Below are 26,650 nucleotides of genomic sequence, written 5' to 3'. Positions count from 1 at the left end.
ATAAGTGCCAATTTTTCAAGAGCACAAATTTTATCAATGGGCGTGGTTTCCATGAGGTTGCAACATTAAACAATTAAAATAAAGGAGTACCTCCAAACTCTATCATGAGATACAATTTTGGTGCCAAAATTTCTTAGGATGGCGCGAGAATTTGGAGATATTATTTTGATCTCTAATTATAAAATTTAAGCTCTAAAAATAGTTAAAATCAAGCATACCTATAAATGCATAAAAAGCTTGAAAATAGATTATCTAAGTCATGTCCTACAAGTTGTACGTTTTTGGGGGGCTTGAAAATATTTCTTTCATCCATATCCATACATCTCGATATCTCGATGATCGGCTGGATGTTTTCCCAACATCAAAATAATCTTTTTCAATGGATTTTTTAAATGTACCTTAATTCTACATTTTTAAGGTTTTAACCTTATATAATTTTTATCCTTTACTATCACATCATCAACCAAGAGATCCCAACATTCCTCATGAGTCATGATGAAATTAGTAAACATTTCCAACTATGGCCCCACTCTCCCTCTCTCGCCATAAACATATACTATGTACACATTATGGTATCCTATTAATGTATTTCACGTGAAGAGGTCATCTACATGGTAACGGTGACATTTCTTTATTCATGGCCCGCAATAAGAGAGATTTGAGTAGTGATCCATGGGAGATAATAATGTGTCTTTGCCTTAAAGTTTTCTTCATTCAAGGAGTAGAATATGGTGTTAGTTACTAGCAACATGGTACCCAACAACCGCAACATCACAACTCCTATACAACAGATTATATATATACTAATAATACCTAGCAGCACCATTATTGTTAACATTACAAAAAGGTCAAAAGTTTATAAGTACGAGGCTCTAAACAATCAAATTAAAGCACACCTCAAAATTTCATTAGAAGAGGTTGTTTTTTTGCTAAAAAATCCTCAAATTGATCATCTCGACCTCAAGATGCATGGATACGAGAAACAAATGGATTTCAAATTTTGGAAATAGTATATCTTGTAATGCATTTTTGCACTTTCAATTTTCAAGATTTTTTAAAGTTTGCATAGATTTGTTTGATCTACACTATTTTTGAAGCTTTAAATTTATAATTAGATATGTACATAAAATTTAAGGCTATCATAAAGACTTCCGGTATTAAAACGACATTTCTAGATACTTTTTGAAGGTGCGCTTTACTTTGATTGTTTAGAGCCTCGGCCCTATACAAACCGCACCCTTAAAAAAGAGAAAAAGTTTATACAAGGTATTAAGTAAGTGCACCTAAAAAACCACTACATAAGGTTGTTCCTATGCTAAAAAAACCTTCATACCGATCATCTTGACCTCGAGATTCATAGACATGAAGAAATGAGATTTCTAATCCTAAAAATATTCATCTTCTAACGTATTATCTAGACCGTCCATTTTGGAGATTTTCTAGTGTTTATAGATCTACTTGACCGTCACCATTTTTGGCACTTTAAATTTTATAATTGGACGCAACAATAGATTTTCATATCATCACAAGGCTTAGCGGCACCGGAACTGCATTTTCCACATAGTTTTGAGGTGCACCCTACTTCAATAGTACAAACCTCACCCTTAATAGATTATGGTGAATTTTCCATTAGGGATACATTGTTTGGACAATTTCCTCCATATATTGGAAGCTCTAACAGTGCAGAGACCCCACCTTTTAAAAAGAAGAATTTTTTTTAATGATTTCTAAGCATCACATCAAAGATTAACGGAGTTTCGGATTATACATTGGAAAATCTTTCAAGTCTTTCTTAGTTATCTCTAATCATTCGGCAGTCACCTCATTTATTAATTGAAAAAATGGACAATTGCAATCAGTTTAATTTGGACACCTCTAGACGAGGGCTCATTAAACAAAAAAGAATAGAGAACAAAAACTTAGGACACGCCACGACCATAATTTTATACATGTTTTAAATAGAAGGATAATTGACCTTTGTAGCATATGGAGAACTTTATTAAAATCGGGGCTGTCTAAGTTGTTCGCATGATGCAGAAGTGTCATACCTTGCAAATTTAGAATTGGCACTATTCCAAAAAAAAAAAAGCCCAAATTTTGGTTTCTTTTCATTTTCGTGTTTGGCTTTTTCAAGATTAACAAAGTGTGGCCAAAATGTGGTCGCGAAATGAGACCCATGGTATTTCATGAAGTGGGAATTCACAGGCATAGGCATGGTTGGCATTTTTGCTTGCAGATTTGAGAGGGTAACATGAGAGAGAAACAAAAGACGATGCCATCTGGGTGGGCCATAGCGAAGCCCAAGGCCCAAACATAATTCTCTGTAAAATCAAATCAAAGTTAAACAAGTATTGAACAAAATCAGCAGTGTACCAATCTCTATTTCTGAAAATGGTTGAGACTGAGGGTAATACAAAGGCCACTTAAAATGAAAACTGTGAGAGAAACATGTTCCAAAAAAAACATCTTAATATGGCTCCCATAATCAAACTCCACCCAAATTTTACAATGCCTACCAACACAAAACTCCGACTACTTGAATACGTTTGATGATAAAGTATGACGAGAGACAAAAAGCTGTCAATGTTGTCATTGAAATGATGAGAGATGGAGAGAGGGAAAACATACTGAAATTTCGATCACTTCTTTGCGTAAGTGATGCCCATGGGGTTCTGAGGAGTGATCTTGAAACCTTGGAGAGCTTGCATGGCTATGGATGCCTGGATCTCATCAGCATACTCCACAAAAGAAATGCCTGGCTTTGCTTCAACCATTCTCACCTCTTTAAAACCTGGGTACTGTTGGAAGAGCATCTGCAGCATCATACTCGTTGTTTCATGAGGCAAATTCTGAATGAAAAGAATGCTATTTGGTGATGCAGCACCCTCTTGGGCACCAGGCTTTCCTGGGCGGGAAGTATGAGAAGCCTGTAAAAGACCAACATATAGCACATATAAAGTATTTAATAATCAGACAAAAAGTTACACCTTTTGTTAATATGCCAGGAAAGAGATATGGACAATGCATTTATTGTATCATTTTCTTAAAAAAAATGAACAATGAATAGAGGTTGTCCACAGGGAAAAATTTAGACTGAGACTTCTCCTAAAGAGCATTTTTTCTGTAGGCATTAACTGATTATTTGCAGGGTATAGGGTTCTAGGCACCAACTGTGCATGTTCGTTGCAAGCAAGCTAGGAACATTGTAGATATCCACTTGTTCGTGTGTGCTTGTTCATGGCTAATATGGATAAGTATTCAGAGTTTTATTCCACATGAATTGGGTTATTATTGATTCACTACTTGCTTTCACGTTGGAGTTTGTTTACTATACAATGGACAGGTCTCAGTTTTCTTTATGAGTCATTTAGTGCCTGTTCCTCATTTTAACATTTCTATACTCCAATGGAATTATCATATATCAGAAAATAGATAAATGATGTCCTTATCAGGAAAATAATAAGGATTAGATGGAAGTGTAGGGATAACTCACATTATTTGTGCCATTGTTCTGCACGACATTAGTAGCAGTTTGTTCTGCTTCATTTTCTGCCTTGCGCCTCTTTTCAGCTGCAATAGGATAATCATCACAGTCAAACAATAATAAACCAGTTTATGCAATCCTAAACACAAGATTTACAGCAATGTAGGGTCTAAAACCAAATAATCTATTCATAAGAAGTAAGATTCTCAAATAAAAACATGGAAATAACAATGAACACTACAAAAATAATAAACTCAAAGAACAAGAATACTAGCTGAATAAGATTTGGGCTAGGGCTTGACTGATTAGCAGTTAGTGGTCGACAATTGCAACACTACATCCCCAATTCGATACCTACAGCTTACATAAACAAAAAAGGAAAAGAGCATTGGCTGCATCGACTTCTGAAATTTGAGTGATAAATTAAAATTAAAAAGGGTTTAATGGATAGGAAAAAAGAGAGACCAGATTTTTGGCATCCCAATTATAATGAGGACCCGGTTTCTATGCAGCCAAGCCCGCAAATGTAGAAATGCGAGCCTCTTAATAAATCTATCTTTGAGATGGATTTTTAGACCTAATTTTTTAGGACATTTAATCTCTAACATGGAGATCATGAATATGAACTAAAAATAATAATTCTAGTAAGAAAATATTTGGACCGTTAGTTTCCATTGTTTTTAGATGGAACACCTACTTGCATCCATCTTTAACAGGGATACTTTACACTTACTGGACCGCATATGTAGAAATGCGGTCCGGCCCGCATGAAACAATTTTCCTTATAATGAACTACCTCATTGAATGGAGAAACTGAATTGGGCTCCAAAGATACAACACAAGAGGTACGGAAGATTGGTATCATTTCTCAGTGATTTTCTGAAACATGAATCCTAAATTTTATTTCATCAAATTCAGAGAACAAAACACATATAAATGGCAGACAGAGGCTGACCACAACGAATGTCATGAAACAACAATCAGATATCTCAAAATAAATATTAAATTGGAAATATTACAAAACAAGCGGAAAAAAATTATCATCAACAAAGAAAAAAGAAAAAGGATAATATGAAGTGAAAGTATATTATAATCCAACTGGCTACAGGAAAAAGGGGAGGTAAAAGCAGGTCACCTTTTTCTTCCTGCTTCTTTTTCTTTTCCCTTGGAACATATGTTCCATCGGCTTTTGCGATACAATCAGACTTTGTCTTTGCGTATTGTATCCGCTGCACAGTGAATAAACAAGAATATAGTTGTTATATGAAACCTCTATCACTCACTCAGGGAGGTAATTCCCTAAATGAGAGTAACAAAGCACAGATACCAAGAATAAACTGTAGAAAAGGAGAACACAATTTCTCCCTATTGGGAAAAGCGTTTGCCTTTTGGGAAGAATATCATAATCTAATGGACAATGGAAAATCATAGTTCATTGGGGTCACCCTGCCCGATGAGATGGTAAGCCCCACTCTCTTGCAACTGTATGAATGTGATTCAATGGTAATACTCCAACACGCAATGGATTTCCATAGTCCATTTGGTTAATAGTTAATTTCCCTTACCTTTTTTGGTTTCCCCAAGAGCTAATCTTTCATACTACTACGATGGATGAGCTAGTTAGTCCATAACCAGTAACAAGACAGATGGAGATCAATAATGGCAGGTTTATCCAGCACGTATTTCCAAATAAGTTTTCATCATAATATTGCGTATAGATAGTTTTTTCCTAAGAAGTGTTCAAATGGGGGAGACAGCTTTTTTTTTGAAGTTGAAGGTATTGTAATTATAGGCAAATAAGGCAATACATAATACATACAGTTTACATGGTTACAAATAATGAGCAATCTAACATGGTTTGTAAAACTCATAGAAAACAAGGGTTTCTTCAGCAAAACGTTTTGGTGGGAATTCATAGGGAACAGGGGAGGGAGGCCCTACAATTGAGAGGAAGAGAATAACAAAAACTTGGCAAAGGAGCCCCTTGTTGGGAAAGTGAATCAACGGTATGATGAGCTTCTCGCAAGGTATAGTGAAAAGAAACCTGAAACAAGGCATACAATTGAAAAAATCTGCTAAAAAACTGGATCTAGGGGCTGCAGGCGGGGGGAAACTTGTTTGCCCAGCTTACTATGATACACCTTCAATCAACAAGGGAACCCCACCTTTGCTTGTGGAGCTTCAATCCTTCAGGAAGAGTCCTAGCCTCAAGCATGCTTGAAATGGCCTCGCCTATAGGACCCGAGAAAGAGAGAAGGTGGCAACCGGAGAGTCATAAAAGATGAACCAACCCCTGCTGTGCCCGGGCTGCCCAAGGAACATCCATTGAAGTTGAGCTTCTGGGTGCCATAGTGATCCAGGGGGGAGATCTAGGGATCAACCTAGTGTTAACCTGGAAATCGCTCCCCAGTTTAGGACAAAGTCTGTTGTAGAGCACCCTCTGATATTCCTTCGTGTTCTTGCCCAATCTATGACCATTGGCTTCATGCTGTCCCTTCGTGTTCGGCCCTTAAATATTCTTCTCTCTCTCCAACCAGGTATACCATATTAGGGCTATAATATAGGCGACGGCACAGGTATAGCCCTGAGGCTGAAAGGGGATGGGGGAGAAATCTGCGGAAAACAGATGTAAAGTGGTGTCCAGCGTGACCCAAGTGATACCAAACAAATTGAGGAAGAAGGATCACAATTTCCCAGCAAAAGGGCAGTGGATGAATAGATCAGCAGCACTCTACTCAGATCTTCTACGTCCAACCTGAAGACTCTTCTATATGTAGCCTGCAAACTGTAAGGGGCTTATTGCCAATTGCCAACCAGTTGAACACTTGAATATCGGTGGGCACTTGGCTTCCTTTGCTGGCCCAGCAGGGAGGAGGACTTGATAGAGCAAAGATGCTGTGAATAATCCCAAGGGGTTTGATGCCCAGACCACTCTACCCTTCCCTAAACCAGGGATAAAAGCGAATAGACTGAAAGTTCAAGTATGAAGGTCCTCACCATCCCAAACTCCTCGAGGCGGAAACACAACCAAAGTTCAAGAGCCTGAAGATTGTCAACTTCAATGTCATTTAAGTCTCGCCTAAATCTTGGACCTCACACAATAAGATCTCCCAAAGCTTCACAAGACTTGGAGATGAGGCAATCTTGCTTAGGGGTGTTACTGGATAGGTTGGGACCCAGACCAGATCCAGACCCCGGTCAGTTTAGGTATTTTATTATAAATACTTTGTAATATTGATGAATATATACCTAAATATTATATATATATAGGACTTAACTAGGCACCTGTAAGATGAAGTACTATATAAGACTTAACTAGGCACCTGCAAGATGAGGTACTGTAGTGTATATTGTTCGTGGATGACATAATTTTAATCGATGAGATCCGAAACGGCATCAACACAAAGAACTTTGGAGGGATGCTCTATGATTTAAAGGTCTTAAAATTAGCCGGACTAAGACAGTATATGGAATGCAAGTTTAGTAATAATAAGAGTAGAGACGATGAAGTAGTTAAGATCGACAGCCAAGAAATACCAAAAAGAATGCATTTTCGATATCTTAGGTCGATGATCCAGGAAAATGGGGAAATTGAGGAGGATATCACACATGAATTAGAGCTGGGTGGGCGAAGTGGAGATGTGCAACTGAAGTTTTATGTGATCACTACAAATCAATAAAGCTGAAGAGCAAGTTCCATAGAACAATTGTGAGACCAACTTTGCTTTATGGGATGGAATGCTGGGTGTCAAAAAACAACATATTCATAGAATGAGTGTAGCTGAGTTGAAGATGTTGAGATGGATGAGTGGCAAGACAAGAATGGATAGAATTTTATTCATTCGAGAGAATTTCGGTGTGGCACCAATAAGTGATAAGACGAGAGAAAGCAGACTTAGGTGGGTTGGTCATATGCAGTGCAGACCCAATACAACACTTGTTAGGAGATGCGAGTTAGTTCAGGTGGAAGGCTCAAAAGGGTAAAGGGTAGGCTCGAAAGGACATGGTTGGAAGTAGTGAGAAAAGATATGAGGACTTACGGCCTCACTGAAAGTATGGCCCTTGACAGAGCAGAATGGCAAACCAGAACTCATGTAGCCGACTCCAATTAGTTGGGAAAGAGCTTTGATGATGATGATGATGATATGTGTGTGTGTGTCTATGTTAGGTCAGGATGGACCAAAACCCAAAACCGACCTAGATTGGCTAAAGGTTATTTGGACCCAAACCTAAGCTACCCGTGTCAAGCTGACCCATTTGGTTGGCGGGTCAATCCAACCCAATTACCACCCATAGTCTTGGTTATATGCTACCAAAAAAGCTTGAAAGGGCATAAATTCAGCCTTGACTCCCCCATCTAGTGATTTACAAATCGGCTACCCAAGTCGAAGTTGCCTGGTCACTTGTTGATTCTTGCCCAAATTGGTGAGTCGGAACAATTTGTCTAGAATCTCCATGTTCGATGTAGCGATTTTGCACAATTTTCTGCCCAAAATCAAGATATGCCCAGTTTTTTGAAAAATCACATGATATTCCTATTCCAATTATTTACCACCATTTTGGGTTCTTTTTTCATCTGCCCCAAAATTTCTCTCTCAGAAGCCACTTTCTCTTCCTTGTTTTTTTATACAAGTGAGACAACAATGCCGAATAAATCCTTGACAAATTCACCTTAAAATTGAAATTCTCCAATTGAAGGGAGGGGATGTATACCACGTGAAGGAGCATTTGGCTTGCAAGAAGAAGTTGACCCAAGTACAATGTTAAACAGAGAGGGGGGAAGAGTTTTGCACAAGTGCTTCAAGTAAGCCTAGGAAGCAGAATGTGATAGGAGATTATTTCCACCAAGGAGAACACTTGATGCCCAGCCAACAATCAAAGTTTGTTGGCTGGGAAGAAGGCAGTGAAAGGGAACACATATCTCTGACCCAGTGGATGTATGATTCTTGCATTCCTTTAATGCCCTCAACTCCTATTTTCAATCTCTGTTGGACACCATGCCCTCAAGTTCCAAGGAGCTAGAAGTTTGTTGTTGAAGAGGAATGTGGAGAGGTCAAGGGTTTACATAGAGGCATACAAAGAGATATGGGCTAGTTATGGCTGCTCAATCATGGCTGATGGTTGGACAAATGGGAGACATACACAATTGATCAAACTTTTGGTATATATCACAAGGTTAGTCATGGACGGCAAAATTATTTTTATTTTTTACTTTTATTCAACTTTAAAGGATGTATATTTTAATTTTAAAAAATTCTAGGGTTTTTATAGTTTTTTATTTATTTCATGAGTATAATTCACGAAGACTGTTCATAGGTACTATTCATAGGGGTAAAACTGTCATTACAAAATTTAAGTTTAAGTTAGGATATATAAGTCATTTTAATCATTATATAGACATGTAATGCCTTTGAACATTGAGTTTTAATATATAAGGTGTGTGGGGCCTTGAGAGGGTCAATTCCACATGATTTTTAGAAATTGAAAAGAGAAAAGCTTAGGCTTTTGGAACCCTAGCTTGGGGTATTGAGAAGAAACCCTAGGTTTCTTTGAATTATGCTCGTGTTTAGTTTTGTTTCTTGCTGATTTTACTGTTCCCACAAATTTCCCTGCATCAGTTAGCTATTCTCAAAGTCAACTAATGCCTCAGGTTTTGGGAAGACAAGGGAGGCATTATTACATTTATTTAAGGAAGTTGATGATATGCAGGGCCAAATAATATGCTCTAATTTATCACAGAGAATGAAACTAACTACTCCCTTAGAAGCAGTTTCTGCAACAACATTACCCACCTGTTTTTGACATTATGCACTGCTCATTGTATGTATCTAATGTTTGAGGACATTAGAAAGATGGATGATGTTTTGGAAGTTGTATATTGGACCCGAAGGATCACAAAACTTATATACAATCCTTCATTTTTCTGCAATCCAAAGAGGATGCACACTAATGAAAGAGATCTAGTGAGGCCTACAATTACAAGGTTCGCAAAAGGATGAATTCATGGATACTATTGGAACATAGTTTATTACAGTCCAGGAGTCTTTGGTGAAGGTTCTAAGGATTGTTGATAGTAATACCAAGCCTGCCATGAGTTACATTTATGATGCAATGGATAGGCATAGGAGGCTGTTTCTGCAATTTTTAAGTATACAAAGCCCAAGTTCAGGCACTATTGCGAGATTATTGATAGGAGATGGGATACACAGTTGCATTGCCCAATACATTCAGCTGCTTATTGGCTCAACCCAAAGTTTTTCTACAACAAAGCCGCATTTTCCATTCATCCTGATATTTCCAAAAACTTGCATTCCATGATTGAGATGTTGTGTCCTGATGGGCATATGCAAGTGACGATTGGAAGGAGATGAGCTTGCATGAGAAGGGTCAGTAGGATTTTAGGTGAAAGATGGCACTGAACATTCATGAATATATCTTTTGAATGGAAAACACACATGAATATATCCTCCAATGTAATTCAAGTATCCTCTTTTAAGTTCGAATATCAAAGTTCCATTCTTCTATTTGTTATTTATAGATTGATTCTAGAGTGTCTACATGTAACAGTTTGATACAAATTACAATATCTTGTATTGTTCACTATTATTCAATTTCAGGTGAATGATGAAAATGATTTGGTGGGGATGATCCTAACCTTCAAAAGTTCATCATTTGTATCCTCAGCAAAACCCGTCGTGGAAGTGGTTGCAAGAGAAATTGGAACATATTTGAACACATCCATTGAACTTGAGCGTAAGAGGCCTAACAACCCAGTTTTTGTGTGATACAACTTGAGGTTGAGGCAAAGATAATAAATTAGGTCGACAACAAACTAAGTGAAATAATATAAAATGTAGGAACACTCAAAGACCCAAACGTTGGACCAAACTTAACCCAGAGAAGATTGCAAACTAAGTGAAATAATATAAAATTGGGAACACTCAAAGACCACATGTTGGCCCCAATAAGATTTTGGTGTGGCAACTAATCCCAGTATGGTGCATTTCACATGTTACGATGTGGGGTTCACCTAACTTCATACTTCATTGGTGACTTGAGAACATGTGGGTTTCCTTTTTTAACACCTGCAATTGCTCAACAGTGCCTTTTTCTAATTATGTAATACAGCCTAATTTTTTTTTTGATACTGTTAACAAATAATACGTTCATACTAATGATGCTAATACCGGACAGGACAGGTGGGTCCAAACATAGAACCAGTGGCTATTCAGGTCCAATGCAATACGTTGTTTCTTGTATTCAATTTAATGGTTTTATTGCTTTAATAAGTTTAATATCGATAAGTTTTACTTATTTGGTGGCTTATATACATTCTTTGGTATATAAATCATAGTTTTTTTTTTTTTTGTCACTGCAGACACATAGGAGTTGGCTCTGCAGACTCTCAGGAGTTGACCTGTCAACATGGATGACATGCTCAGGCCCATGTGGTTCCTATAGCATGGTCAGGTCATACTTAAGCGACCGACATCATAAGAGAAAATACTTGAGCATTCAGGCAAAGCCTAAAACAAAACACAGAGGAACCAGGGAGTTCATGAACCTTATAACTGACATCCATTATGACCATATTACTGAATCTTCATCCAACCCTCAGCTTTTGACATTAGCCCTTAGCAAAGTCCGGCTCTCAAAAGGTAGAGGCGTATATTATGCCCACCCCAAAATTTGCCTAAATGAAGATACTCATTTGGATCATTTGCAAAATAGGTAGCCACCACAAAATAAATGCTGTCCAAGATTTTGCCCAGACCATGATATGTCCTTCCTATAATTGACACCAGACTTCCTGCTCATTTATCTAACACAATAGATGTTTGGAGTAGGAGACCCCATCAGTGGGAGGTCATGGATACTATAGGAGCCTCTTAAAGGAGTTGGGTCATATGGAACCCCAAGATAATCTCATACCAATCCTCAGATTTAGAAGCCTTCTCAGTGAAAATCCACTTCAACAGGATCTCTGTTGCCTTGTTCTGAAAACTTTCTAGTGTATGGCCCAAACTGCCCTAGAGAAAACCTACAGTTACAACTGGAATCAGCAACCCTACACATCCAGTTCCTTGGGTAATCAGAGGCGACTTTAATGTCATTAGATGGTTGCATGACGAAAATAGGGATAGTAGAATAAACTTCAGTATGAGAGCCTTCTTGGATGTTGTTGGCTGTAATTGTTGACATTACCCTCAATGGAGCAATATTTACCTGGTCAAACCATGCATGTCCTTACCTGGTCAATCACTTCATGGTCTCAACCGATTCGGATCTGGGATCCTGGGTACCATCTCCGCTCGACTCCCCAAGACAACTTCCAACCATGGACTGATCTTTCTAGATATCCTACACCTAGACCAGACAAACCTTTTCAGATTCAAGCTCACTTCACTAAAGGAGCTGGATTTCTCAGTGGTGATCGTCCTATAATGTTCAAGGGTGGGAAGGTTTCAGCCTCAGCAAGAAACTGCAATTCCTCAAAACCTCCCTCAAGCAGTGGAAAAAGGACGTACCTAGCAATTTAAGAAACAGAATTCAGGTCCTCAATACAAAAATCCAAGCTATGAACTCCCTGGAGGAGTCCAGAGGTCTCATGAGCAAGAAGGAATTACAAACCACTGCAAAAATGACCTTTAGTTTGCTCTTAGACGAGAAGAAATTTATTGGTACCAGAAGTCCAGGATAAAGTGGTTGTAGGGCGATAGAAAGACTAGTTTCTTCCAAAAAATTGCTGGTTACAGATGTCGGGGAAATACTATCACCCAATATCACTATCAAGGTCATACCTTCACTGAAGCTTAGCAAGTCAGCAGAATAATTATTCTCCACATCCAAAAATTGTTCTGCCCTAGACCAGGTCCTCAACCTGGGATGGCTGATCTGAATTTTAGTTCCCCCAGGAGGAGGACGTCTGATGGCTTAAAAGGTCCTTCTTCGTTAAGAAATCACAAGAGCAGTAGTGGACCTTGGCCATAACAAGGTGCCTATTTGTTTTCCATAAGTTTTTGAACATCATCAGTCCAGATATGTTGGCCTCTTTGATGAGTCCCCCGATGGGCATTGCATCCATAAAGGAAAGAAAAATGCACTAGTCCCCAAGATTGAAAGTGCATAAAAAATTAAAGATTTCCACCTGAACAATCTGCTTAACTCCACCTAAGAGATCCTTCTAAGGTTCTAGCTAGAAGGTTAAAGGAAGTTATTCACAAAGTAATCTCCAATACACAGTCAGACTTTATGGAGAATAGACAAATGCTGGATGGTGCACCGCTAGCCCACAATGCTATCCACTCAAGGCTCACGGCTATGAAAGAGGGGCTAGAAATCAAGATAGACTAGGAGAAAGCTTATGACCATGTGGAATGGTCACTATCAATGCTCAACCAGGCGGATGCAGCCGCCTAGGCGGTCAGGGGTCTGGGCCGCCTAGCCGCCTAGGCGGTCAGGGGTCTGGGCCGCCTAGCCGCCTAGGCGGGCGCCCAGACACAAAGGTGGCCTACATTGGGGAGAAGGGCAGAGACTTGAGGATATTGTTGGAACCCCCACACCTCCTCCTCTTTTATTGTATATAGAATTAGCATTTTGTTATTTAATAAGCAATGTTAAAACTAACTCAAGAAAAATAATGGCATTAAAAATTATGGTCTATAACTCATGCATAAATTTTCTTTTAAAAATACTCATTCAGTTTGGGGGCAATAGACATTTTCCATTGAATTGCTTTCCCAAAGGCAAACTAAATATCAAAATGGGAAAATAATCCAATTTTTTTTTTTTTTGGGTGAATAATAATCCAAAAAGTTGATAGCATATCAAATATATATCATAAAGTAACAAAAAGAAAATACAAAAAGCAAAGAATAACACCATAAGACATTGTAGAAAAGAAAAACATAACCTAATAAAAAATGTTGAATATACCAACATTCTTGAAATGGAATCGATATCGGCCCAAAGAGGAAAATTTTGGTTCCCAAATCTCCTCTTTTACAACCACCCATTGGGGATCAATATCCTTTAATTACGTGAGTATCGAGGAGGTATGAAAAAAATTTCAATCGCTATACAAATCTTCAAATCGTTTTTTTTTAAAGGTATTTCTCACTCTAAAACTCACTAAAAACATTATGGGGGGCAAGAATGGCCCCCCAAAAACCTTTTCCCCCTTTTTGAGGGATGAAAATGATGAAACTACCCAATGGCCAAGGGGCATTTTCCACCATCGATCTCGATTGTTCGAGGCGGCGCCTAAGGCGCCCACCTCTTAAGCCACCTAGACGAGCGCCTTGATGCACCCGCCTGGTGCATACTGCCTAGTCCATGCCTAGGCGGTTTGAGAAAATGGCTGCCTAGGCGGCAAGGTGGCCGAATTTTCTTTCATTGGTCACTATTGGACGAAGTCCAAACCAAAATGGGTTTGGCATCAATGAATCACTAGAAGGCTACTCCACAGCTTCCTATGGCCTTCATTAGGGGAATCTTTGTCCCCCTTCTTCGTAATAGTAGCTGAGGTGCTCACTTGATCAATTTCCCGACTTTATGAACGAGGCCTATTGAGGGGTTCCGCATCTCAAACAATGCTCAGATATCTCACATTTAGTGTACACAAATGATGCCACTATTTTCTATGTGCATCTCTACAACAACTCAACAATCTCTGGTTTTTCATTGGATGTTTTGAGATCTCTATTGGGATGAAGGCTAATACATCTCAGATGAAACTTATGGGAGTAAGCTTGACGATCAGGTTGTTGAAACAATGGCTGAGAGATTCGGGTGTGCAGTTGAAAGACTGCCCTGAAATTGAGGCTACATTATGTATCAGCAAACCAAGGAATCAGCTCTAGCACATAATTATCATGAAATCTAACAGAAGGGCTGTTTGGAGGGAGAGGAAGATTTTTTTCCTTGAGGGGGAGGACAACAATAACTAAAACCACCTGGCAAACATCCCTATCTTCCAAATGTCTATCTTTCGTATGCCCGTGTAAGTGGTTGCGAACCTTGAGAGCCTGATGATAACTTTCTACAGTCATGAGCAATAGCGAACATAAATTTCACCTTATAGCATGGGGTAAAGTGTGCTTTCCCTCTTTGTATTAGAAGGATCAAGGAAAACGATTTGGCACTACTGGGTAAATGGTGCTAGAGGTTTGCCACTCAAGACAACCAGCTGTGGCAAGATGTATTTGTGAAAAGTATGGCATAGAGGAAGGTCGCTTATTCCCTGAATGTCCTCTCCATCAAGCCTCATGTCCTTGGAAAAGCGCATATAGAAGCAAACAAGTATTTTTAGCCAATACCAGATTTAGAATAGGAAGTGGAGAGCAAATTTGGTTTTGGAAAGATCTCTGGGTGGGTGCGCAACCTATTGTAGCACAATTGGCCTGCTCCTTTTGATAACTAGTAGAAACGAAGAGGCTACGGATGCATATGTAGTCGATCTTAGGGGAGCTAATGTCATTTGGTTATCGCTCTTCCGAAGGCCCTTATCAGAAGAGGAATGTGAATAGCTTGTGGCCTCAAATCAATCTCTTACAAGGCTCTTCTTCAAAAGCTCAATTCTAAACTGGCTCATTTGGGCACAAGTTGCTTCCAGGAATTTTTGTCTCATCCTTTTGTTCCACCATAAGGAACAACTAGGATCCCATATATTCATCTTCCATATGATTTGGAATGCACCAATACCTCACAAAGTTCAAGCATTCAATTGGATCCTACTCTAGGAAGGGGTCCTTACAACAGACCCAACTACAAAAGAGAGGAATCCAGCTACCAAACCGATGTGTCATGTGCCCTCAAGAAGAAGAAACTACCGACGACCGTTTTATACATCATAAGTTGACTCTGTAGTATGGTCCAAACTCCTCCAAGTTTTTGGCTAGCAATGGGTTTTCTCAGGAATCAATCGTCCAACTCCTCACCAACTTCCTAATTTCGCCCTTGCCTAAAATTGGTTGACTCCTTTAAAAGGCAACCATATTGGCTACCTTGCGGAGAATTTGGAAAGAATGGAACTCCTGAATCTTTCAAGCACATGTAGCATCACCACAAACCCTTCAAGATTAAATCAGGGACAAGATAATCTGATGACCTAGGGAGTAGAGACCTGATGAACCTGTGAACCTCTAATTTCCTAAATTGATGGGAAATTATCTTGTTCCTAAATCCAACGCCTCAAATCAGACGTACAATTTGGGTCCCTCATCCCCTTAGCTCCCTTATATTAAATATGGATGGCTGTTCCCTAGAAACCTCAGTCCTTGAGGCTCCAAGGGCATTCTAAGGAATCTAAAGGAGAACCCCTTGTCTTGTTCTCAGGTTTTATAAGCTCCAGCAACTCCACCATGGTAGAGACACTTGCCCTTTTTGAAGGCCTCAAACATATCCACCAAGCTAATGTCACTATCACCCACCTTATCATTGGGGTGACTATAAATGTCGTTGCATGGGGTAGCGTTCAAAGCCCAAAGAGACTGGTGCATCGCTTCGAGCATATACACTTCTTGTGCACGGCTTTACAGGTCAGCTTCAACCACATAACGAGGGAGGCCAGCTACCTAGCTAACAGCCTGGCGAAGAAAGGGACAGCAAGTGACCCGCATTGTAGAGCTCATCTTCATTGCTTAAGGGCAGTCGCTCCCTATCTCCTTATTTTCCTATATCCTCATACCATTTCCCTCAATTGCTCACTCTCCTCATACTTCATTCCTCTCCATCAATCCCTTTTGTAAAGGAGCACCACATTCGTATGCAGCCATAAGCTTTCAGTCATACATATACAGGAAGTAGAATAGTAAGGGGTACCCTGTCACCCCATTTTAAACAAAGCTACCGAGCTGTGGGCAGCCTATTTTATTCATTCTTTTTGCATTAAGGTACAATTGAACAGTAATCCAATCAATATTTCATCAACAGATATTAAATTAAGTATTTTTTCGTTTTTTCTTTTCATTTGCTTTTTTATTTTATTGTTAGTTCTTCAACCCTTTAATGAAGCTATGGAAAATGTTGACAGATAATATTTGTTCATGAATTTCGGGTATTTTCTTTTCTGTTCTTATTTAATAAAACTTAATTTTTTTGTACTTCTTTTTTGTTTCTTTAATGCCAAAATGCAATGGCGGAAATGTTGATCTATGGAAATATTTAATTTTTCCCATTTTCATTTTTCTTTTTTCCCCATACTTTCCCCATTTTTCAGTTCTTTTGATTTCCCTATTTCATTATTTTTTGACTGATCTTACCAATGCACCGGTCAGGTCCTGCTAATCCCATTGATTAATACGAGTTACTATTTTTCAAGAAAAATATTATGGAAGAATAGGTTGTTGATCAAAAGTGATCTTTCCTCTACAAGGAAGTTTAAAGTTTTAGTTTGTAAGTGCTTACTTGGAAATTTTGGTAGTTCAAGACTCCTAGGCTCCTTTATATGTTAATAATATAAAATCTTTCCCATAGGTTGTGGAGATGAGAATTTAGAGGGTTCCATTGGAGGTTATATCGGTGATGATGATAAGGTGGTGATCATGATGAAGAAGAAGTAGACAAAGATGACAACTACGTATGACTTGCATATATCTGTTCTCTCATTTATGTAATATGTAATAAGTTGTGTCTAATTTCATAATTTAAATTGCTTTATGCATTTATGAAGTGAGAGTGGGACACAATTATGTTCTGCAGTTGTGGGGCTTTCTAATTTTTATGGATATGGAATTCACTTTACTACTGTACATGCTTGATGGCCTTCAAAGTCATATGTTCAATTGGCTATTGCTTAATGAGGTAGTTCCTCAATGGAATGCATCATGTGATATGTAATGTTATTTTGTAATTTTGGCTTCTAATTTGTGCATTTAGGATTTTATAATTTCTTATTGTTCCTGATAAATTTTTGAAGTTGAAACTGTCTAAATTTTTCAGTCTTTTTCTTATTTTTCTTTTATTTGAATTAATTTGAATTGTCTTATTGGACTTGTGTAATCAAAACCAGAGAGGGTCTTAGGTAGAGAGAGTTGATCATCATCATAGCCTTTTCCTAATTAATTGGGGTCGGCTACATGAATCCTGGTCCGTCATTCTGCTCTATTTAAGGCTATATCCTCAGTGAAGATATGCCCCCATATCTTTTCGGACTACTTCCAACCACGTCGTTTTGGGCTTACCCCTTGCCCTTTTCAATCCTTCCACTTGAAATAACTCACACCTCCTAACAAGTGTTGTACTGGTCGACGCCACACATGGCTAGCCCACCTAAGTCTACTCTCTCTCATCTTATCGCCTGTTAGTGCCACACTTAAACTTTCCTGAATGGATTCATTTTGAATTCTATCCCTTCTTGTCTTGCCACTCATCCATCTCAACATCCTCATCTCAGCTACACTCATTTTATAGGTATATTGTTTTTTGTCTGCCTAACTTTCTGCCTCATAAAGCAAAGCTGGTCTCACAGCTGTCCTATAGAACTTACCCTTCAGCTTCATTGGTATACGACAATCACATAAAGTTCCAGTTGCACATCTCTACTTCGCCCACCGAGCTCTAATTCTATGTGAACATCTTCTTCAATCTCTCCATTTTCTTGGATTATCAACTCAAGGTATTGAAAGTGCAGTCTTTTTTGTACTTCCTGGCTGTCAATCTTAACTACTTCCTCGTCTCTACTCCTATTACTACTAAACTTGCATTCCGTATACTCTATTTTAGTCAGGCTAATTTTAAAACATTTGGATTCTAGAGTATCCCTTCAGAGTTTAAACTTTGTGTTGACGCCGTTTCGGGTCTCATCGATCAAAACTATGTCATCTGTGAATAACATGCACCATGGTACCTCATCCTACAGGTGTCTAGTTAAGTCGTTCATAACTAAGACAAAGAGATACGGGCTCAATGCTGACCCTTGATGTAGACCTATTGTCATTGAAAACTCACTCGTCTCTCCACTAGTTGTTCGCACACTAGTTAGCACTCCATCGTACATTTCTCTTACCAAGTCGATGTAGCGTCTGGAGAATATTTTCTTTTTCAAAATCCTCCAAATCAAATCTCGAAGTACTCTATCAATAAGCTTTCTCTAGGTCAATAAAGATCATGTGGAGGTTGAGAGAGTTGATATGGGAGAGAAAATCTCTGTGTCGTTAATCTTTCATTTGTAGGGCAGGGAGTTACCCCCAAAGTGTTTAAGGGTAAATGACCCTAAACATTGCTAAAATGACCATAACTTCAGGCTATCTTGCGCAAAAATAAAACTATGGCATAGACAGATAAATAAACAATTTGTATGTATAAATGCACTTACATACACATCTATTATGCATGTAAGATTGTGTCTAAATGTAGGTATATGTCTTTGTCTCTGTATAACACAAACATGTTCACATATATGCATTGTTTGAAAATTCAGCCGCCCAACTGCCTAGGCGCCCGGGAAGCCAAAATGCCTAGGCAGAGCCAACGTGGGCACCTTAGGTGTCCATGCTCCTAAGCACTCACCTAGGTGGCCAAGGTGCCACCTAGGAGGTCACCTCAAGGCGGGTGTTTAGGTGGCACCTTGGAACAACTTGGCCGATGGAGGGCCCTCAGCCAAGGGCAAAAAATTACTCCCCACCCCACCCCCTAAAAAAACACCAACCAAAAAAATGGGGAAAAAGGGTTTTGGGTAGGGGGCAATCTAGTCCCCAGACCCCAAAAAGGCTTTAAGCCCCCCTAATAAACTTATAAAAAGGGCTTACAAGTGTTGGGATTGTATCACTAATTTTTGGCAGCTAATAATGGAAACTAATGGTTAATTGGGAGAAATTAATGGTTAATTTAAGGAATTAAACTTGTGACTTCCGTTGATGATTTCAAAAAGATTGCTTCTTTTATTCTTTAAACGTGATTTTGAAATGATAAAAGGCACCCGTCTCGATATGTGGTACTAAATGTGCAAGGGATCCTCACAAATTAGATTAGTTGAATGTTTTGATTAAACGGGTGACTACGAATCAGTGCAATATATTGTTTCATAATACGCAACAAAGAATTTGTGTGAAAAGAAAAAAATGTATTGTGTATGTATTTGAAGTTATTGGAATATTGCTGTTTGAAATAAATAGACTTCAGTGCAAAAAAAGAAAAAAATGCTTATGTTTGAAATAAATAGACTATATCCGAGGTGTAACATATGCCTGCACCCCCCCAAGGTGAAGTTGTTTCTGGGCACCCACCTAGGCGGCCAGGACCCCAAACCTAATAGGCGGATGCCTCCACCTTCTTGAGCATTGTGTATATGCACACATGAATATGCATGCAAATCTACTGCCAAAGACAAAATTCACATAGTTTAAAACTTGAGATTTGGCCTAGGGAGCTGCCTAAATACAAGACCACCATTAAAAAGAGTGCAGACAAAAAGTGGCACAATGGAATAAGAGAGTAAACCATATAGTAACAAAAGTAACATCTCCTTAAAATCCATATAGGAGTTACAGGCCAGCAGACGAACTTAAATTCATGAAAAATGCAATAAGAAAGTAATCCATAAGGCAAGAACACCAATATCTCGAAATATCTATATATAAATTGACAGGCTAGCAAAACTACTTACATATCATGAAAAAGACAGGTTAAAAGTAGGCTATGTTTCTGACTTTGAAGCATAATAAAAACAAAATGTCAACCCTACGTTGAAAAAAGAATCAGAATAGCATGGAGGGATAAGTATCAAAAGATTCAGTATAATGAAAGAAGCTCTCACAGACCATTGGTTTATCATAGAAAGGAAAGCTCTGCATTTGGCGTACTGCAGCACTGGCAGCGGTAATTTCACTGAATACAACCCAAGCCTGCCCTCGAAGCTTGGGTGTCTTTAGAGCAACAACATCCGAAATCCTTCCAAATTGAGAAAATAAAGCATAAAGAGATCTCTTCAACTCTGAAAAAACCAAGACACAAGTAGTCAAATTACAAAATACGTAGATAATTAATTTGTCAAATTTACTCAAGCAGCAAGATGTGAAGAGCCTAAGCCATGCATTATTCCACTTCTATCATTTAGAGAGCAAAAATTATCAACAGAAAATACACAAGAAATTTCCCTTTAAATGCATCTTAAAAATTTTAGGTAGGAGATAAAGGAAAGTTTTATTTTGGTTTTAATTAAGAACAAAAAAAAGAGAGTAAATAAACCAAAATGTGCCAAAATATCAAATAGAACAATGCTCAAAACAAGCTAAAAATCTCTCAAATATTCATGCTCAAAGAGACATAATTATTTTATTTCTCTAACAAACTATAGGAACAATTGAGATAATCATTTAAAGATGAGGCAAAACTTATGTAACCTACAAAAAACCTATATGCAAAAAGTTGCATAAGGCTAGGAGCCACAAAGATAAGTCTTCTCCATACATTTTTCTTTTAATGCCCAGTTTAATGAAAATACGCAGTTTCTTTTAAAAGCAGGCAGCATTTGTACATCAGTATTGATATTTATCACTTCCATACACTGGCAACTAATCTGTTCCAGTATAAACCATATATTTTATCCTAATTTCAATATTACGAAATGGGAGTAACAAAGCAACCTTATCATGAATGTTGCCGGAAAGATAAACCCAAATGGATTAAAAAATAAATAAATCAGCACAATGTTTGAAAATATATGCCTGATCATGAAGAATTCCGTATCGGTGAAAAACAATGTTTATGCACCCAAACACAAAAGCTTAGGAACTTTAATGATAGGAAAAGACTTAGAACATAGTCGCTGGAATCTCCCAACATGGGTGGCGATTGCTCTGGAATCTTGCTCTGTGGCTCCAAAAAAAGGATTTTCAAGGACCTCGATTTTTTTATTTTGGGATCTCAATCCCCACTGTTAAGAATCCCGATTTCTACTGTTAGGGATCTCGATCCCAACCTTATAGACTAAGATAACAACCAAGATAATGATTTTCTTAATTTATAGCCAACTAGTAGTATAATTATGCTTTTAATATAGTTGCAATGCTTGATGGCTCTAAAAAAAGAGATCCCCACTTTAAAAAGCATATATAATCCAAGACTATATATACTCTTTAATGTTAGGAGCAAGATCCTCAAAAAGTTGGGATCAAGATCCCAAAAGGTCGGGATCGAGATCCCCAGGAGGTTGGGATCTCGATCCTTAATATTTGGGGATCTAGACCCCTAACATGTACATTATACAGATAGTGCTCCCAACCATAGGGTTCTTTTAGCATTTCACGATGCCTTGTTCCCGCACCTGCTCCCAACAACTATGGCTTAGAAACTCTAATGATAGGGAAACAATAAAGAGGCATGAACATTTTTTTGCAAAAAGTCGCATCACTGACAAATTTTATGCTACCAGTTAAAGAATAACAATGCAAACGTATAATGACGATGGAATTAGAGGCAAGCTAATGGTGAGTATACAAATAAATTGACAGTGTAGGATAGAGTTCAGTGTCTAAAAATTTGTTGATCTGGATTAAAAATTGTTGATACATATGGGGTCTGTAGGAGTCCAATTTAGAGGGACTTGCTTGGTTCCGTCGGAAAAATGGGCAAGTTTGCGAGCGAAGGGCGATCTGGATCTGCCGATCACCCAATTCCTACCCAATATACTTTTCAAGTTTTTTTATTTTTAATTATTACAAAATAGAAAAACAATAATTTAATATTCTCCAGATTGGCCAAGAGATTCACGAATCTAGATCAAGAATCGCCACTCCTTATTAGCCCAATGACATGCATGTTTACATGGCCAATCTAGGTTTCTAAACACTTCAAGCCAATCATATGCAACCCAGATTGGGATCAAGACACAACATGGACATATTTAGAGTCAATTCAAGACTTGGACTTAGAGTGTCTCAACAAAAGCATTATAATAGCAGCTAAAAACCGCACAAGAGCTAAAATTTAATTTTAAAAAAAGACCCTCAAATGGGTTTTAAATGGATGAAGAAATGGGGGGGGGGGGGGGAGAGAGAGAGAGAGAGAGAGAGAGAGAGAGTAAGAGGGAGAGAGACATGAAGTAAGAATCAAAACTAGATAGAAAACATGGATATATAGATAGGGATGAACAGGGGATAAGAATCAAAACTAGATAGAAAACATGGATATATAGATAGGGATGAACAGGGGACGAGAGGATATGAGAAAGAGAGCGAACATGAATCCAATTTTTGGGCTAAACTAAAACTAGTTGAAAATGGGACTTGGCCAAGTCTCACAGGACATGGTATGTCCAATGAAAGACCTTGTCCCGTGAGGGACTTGGTATTTTAGTGAATCTTGCCCATTGACCGCATTCTATGTCGACTTGGTGAGTCCAACAAGACTCGTTGAGTCTCACAAAGGGCTCTCCTGGTCTCGTGCAACTCAGCAAAGACTCTCCTTTTAAACATTTTTTAATTTTTTAAATGTTCTTATGATTTTTCCTAGCCACATGGCTTGGTAGGGACCTTAAATCATCTCAATCAAATCCCACATTTGACTTGACAAGTTTTCATAAATGAAAAAGCATAATAATATTTGCTACATGATGTCTAGATTATGGGTTTTGATACAGGAAATATATCTGGTCAGTGGTAAAAAGTGAAAAATGGGCATATATAATAGGCATCAGTGGTAATAATACACATCTTTTAATATCATAAACCTATAGACTAAGACTAAAACATCAAATATGTGTAAAACTTATTTTCATTGCAGAGATCTAAAAGGTTTTCCCTTCATGTCTTTAAACACTTCGCAGAAAATTCAAAAGATATAATAACAGCATGGATGTTAAAGAATAATAAACCAAGTTTCCCTACTTCAAAAAATAAAAGATTTGCTTCTTAAAGAAGAACTATGAATCCATAAAATGCTCTAGGATTCTTATATGCAACATTAAAACAAGCAATTCCCAAGCATGATCCTAAGAATAAAGAACTCCAAGCATTTTTTAATATGAGAATCAGCTGGTTACTAAAAGTAATGATCTTTATTCCCATAGGGAGTCCTAGCAACATTAGATAGGAGAGAATATGTTTTAAATCCACTTATTCCCTTATTCCATATGAATGTTAATTCTTGGAACTTTTTACCTCTTGGACTGGGTATAAGGTGGAGGTGATACCTAGTTCCTAACTTCCTACCTTGGGCTCCGCTTATGCATGGGAAAATTGAATAAGGGGTTCTAGTGCTTGTCATTCAGAAGCACTAGAGAAGGCCAACCCCTTTGGAAAAAGCTAATTCCTGCTGAGGCAGCCAAGTTGGAGAGGACTAAACAATCACGACGTAAGACCAAGGGAGTTTGGCTCCTACATGAGTGTAACACGTGTGTACACAGAGAGAAAGGGTTTAGGTACAATTGAGAGCTCTAATTCGAATAGATTTTAGAAGTCTTAAAAGGGATTGAGTCCCTACAGAGATTAGGACAGCGGGCCTTTATGGCCTTATGAAGGTTTCCTAATTGGGGTAGAATTGTATGATATGAGGTCTAAATGGAGTAGGACAAGCATCAGCATTATGGAAGGCTTTTGTTGGGTTAAGGTAAGGTTTATGCAGGCTTTAAGGTTTCTAAATGGGTCAGAGATTGAAGGAATTTCTCAGTCCAACAAGGAAGGCGAGGATAAGAAGGGTGCTAATTAAATTTGCAAGTTTTTATTTGCAAGTTCGGGAAGAAGAATATCATCATCATCATCCGAGTCTTATCCCAACTGGGAAGAAGAATATCTTACTACAAATTATAGATGATTCTAACATTCCCAATTAAATTAAACCTCGACTTAATTAATTCTAAAATCTGCAATTAATCATTTCAGCAGACTTTCAACTAGGATTTGAAGCCCAAAACATTTGACTACTAAAAACCCATAGAGATAAGATCCATAGATCACGAAGAGATATTTGATTTAAGCTTTAAATCTCCTCAAATGTTTATCCAGGTGAAAGTCTATGCCTTTAAAAAATGGTCTGCATCAAATGAGTTTTTGGGGCAAGGCAAAAGTAAAGAATGCAAGTCTCACTTGGTAAGAAGGGTAAGATGTCTTTTAACCTATGGAATTTGGGGGCTTGGGGAACATGTGGCTGAGGAACAAATAATCGTGCATCAATAGCTAAATGGAAGCCAACAAGGGTGAAAATCTTCTCAACCGTGTCTTTATAATGCATAACCCCAGCTCATGGGGCATCCTAGGCCCACCACTAGCTATCGCTTTCAGATGGATGCTGACTATGCACTAGGCTCTCGCTGATAACCATCTTTGGCACCAGGGGCTTTAGTTCCCACATATGATATATACATATTGGAATATTTCAAAGAGTATATGGACTGTCTTCTCATGGCCCAACTAGCATGGTAGTACTAAAGAGGTTCAGAAACAAGCTGCCCATGTCCTTAGAGAAATGGTCCATATATTCTTTTAAATATTATTTGAGATCCCATGTTCTCCACCAAAGAGGTTCACCCTTGTGGAGATCTACATTAAAAATACTATCTGGGGTATGTTAGAGATCAAGTTAAATATGATTCTATCATTAAGACTATGGTCTAAGAGGAGTTTTGTGGACTCAATAGAATTTAAGATTTTGTGGACTCAATAGAATTATAAGAAATTACGGAAAGTGGTTTATATTTCAATTTTCATGCTGAATGGTGGAAGCTCAAGAGGAACATTTTCTGAAAGCATGCTCCAATTCATCTCCTGAGCTTAATTTTGATAGCAGCTAAATTGTGGCCTCAAAACATTTCCTCATAATTGCCTAGGTGGTAGATGGATACTTGTTACATATGGTTAAAGGGGCCAAACACGAAGCTAGTCAAGCATGGATCTTGGGTTGGAGAGCTTCTACCTCAGTCATGCAAAAGGGACAACTTTCCAATTCACCCTCAAATAAGCAACCAAAGAACTAAATGTTCAGTACCCACGAATTAATTGTTTTGATTACATTTCCATGTCCTTTGTATACATCTCTGGTTGTATCAAGTTCTAATTTAATAGTATAACAGTTATTATCTGAAAGCCCATAAGAACGTATTCTCCCCGTAACTTCAGAGTACCCCAATAACAAAGAACAAAACAATTGGGAGTAACCAAATACCATGCCAAGACTAATTTCACACTTTGAATTTGAAGGTAGCTCGCATCAACAAGCTTCGCCAACTAAAACGCATTACAGACAGAAACTCCATAAGGTAAAACCAGGTCGTCAAGCTACCAATATCTCTAAGATCATTATTGTTTTTTTTTTTTTGTTTGCCCCCAAATACTTTCAATTGAAAATTTCTAGCTTATGTAAAACAAATTTCTAGTTTATGTAAAACCTAACAAACCACATCTTCGCAGATAAAGATCTTATTAAGAATAGGGAGAACAAAGGGTCTTTAAAGTTGAACTGCAACAAGAACAACGCTATGGGTTTAGGAAAAATGAAAAGAGCATTGAGGAAAAAGAAAAACAACTATATGAAGAGCAGAAGATTATACAGAGAAAAGCAGGTAGGGTTACCTTCTTTCTTCACTTTCTCATTGAGGTTTCTGACATAGATGGTTTGGTTGGGAGGAATGTCACCTGAAAGCATGGCTTCGGGCAGGCTACTGATAAAGATAGAAGTGAGAGAGAGCGTTTGGACTGAAAATGCCCGTGCAAGCTCTGCCGAGCACAAGAGGAAGAGAGAGAGAGGGGAGCTTGTACCAAAAATACCCTTGAAAGTTGTACGCGACAACATAAGCCGGAAAGGTCCTTAGGGAGTTTCCCCACAGGCAATTGTGTCATTCAAACCGAACGGCCACGGTGCAAATGGCCTTCTTCGGCCCGGACGGAAAAGGCCCGGTCAGACATGGGGCTGGTTTTGGATGCTTCATAGACTCTGTCAAGCTGGACCTTAATTCAAGACGCTGAGGTTAACAGGCCGAGGTCGTAATATTTTCGGGCATGGTGTATACCTAGACAAGGGAACGCCATGAGTAAAAATGACGGACGGGCATGGTCACAAAACCATGAGTAAGAGAGTTCCGTGAAAATAAAAACCCAAACACAATGAAAACTCGAAAGGACACCGTGAGTAAAAAATGGAAGAATAAGGGTGGACATGACTGTAAGGTCATGGGTAAAAGAACCCTAAATAAAAAGAAGTTGGTGAAAATCGTTTCTATGGCGCCACTTCCCA

The 26,650-nt window shown here is 38.3% G+C and overlaps 1 protein-coding gene across 1 annotated transcript; it reads right to left on the bottom strand.

Moving 5' to 3' along the window:
• Nucleotides 1-2,351: 2,351 nt before the first annotated feature.
• LOC18423506 (U2 small nuclear ribonucleoprotein B'') lies at nt 2,352-26,403 on the bottom strand. The gene is made up of 5 exons (XM_006828107.4): nt 25,990-26,403; nt 20,245-20,417; nt 4,620-4,713; nt 3,494-3,570; nt 2,352-2,927 (listed from the first exon to the last, which is right to left on the bottom strand). Exons 1-5 carry the CDS (start codon nt 26,207-26,209, stop codon nt 2,640-2,642), a joined length of 852 nt encoding a protein of 283 aa, XP_006828170.2. The 5' UTR covers nt 26,210-26,403; the 3' UTR covers nt 2,352-2,639.
• Nucleotides 26,404-26,650: the final 247 nt, after the last annotated feature.

This window comes from Amborella trichopoda, chromosome 8 (assembly GCF_054954075.1).
Source record: "Amborella trichopoda isolate Santa Cruz 75 chromosome 8, AtrichopodaSantaCruz75HAP2 v2.0, whole genome shotgun sequence".
In the NCBI taxonomy this organism is placed as follows: domain Eukaryota; kingdom Viridiplantae; phylum Streptophyta; class Magnoliopsida; order Amborellales; family Amborellaceae; genus Amborella; species Amborella trichopoda.
Note: the sequence above shows the minus strand (reverse complement) of the source record. Positions and strands in the feature narration are given on the sequence as shown.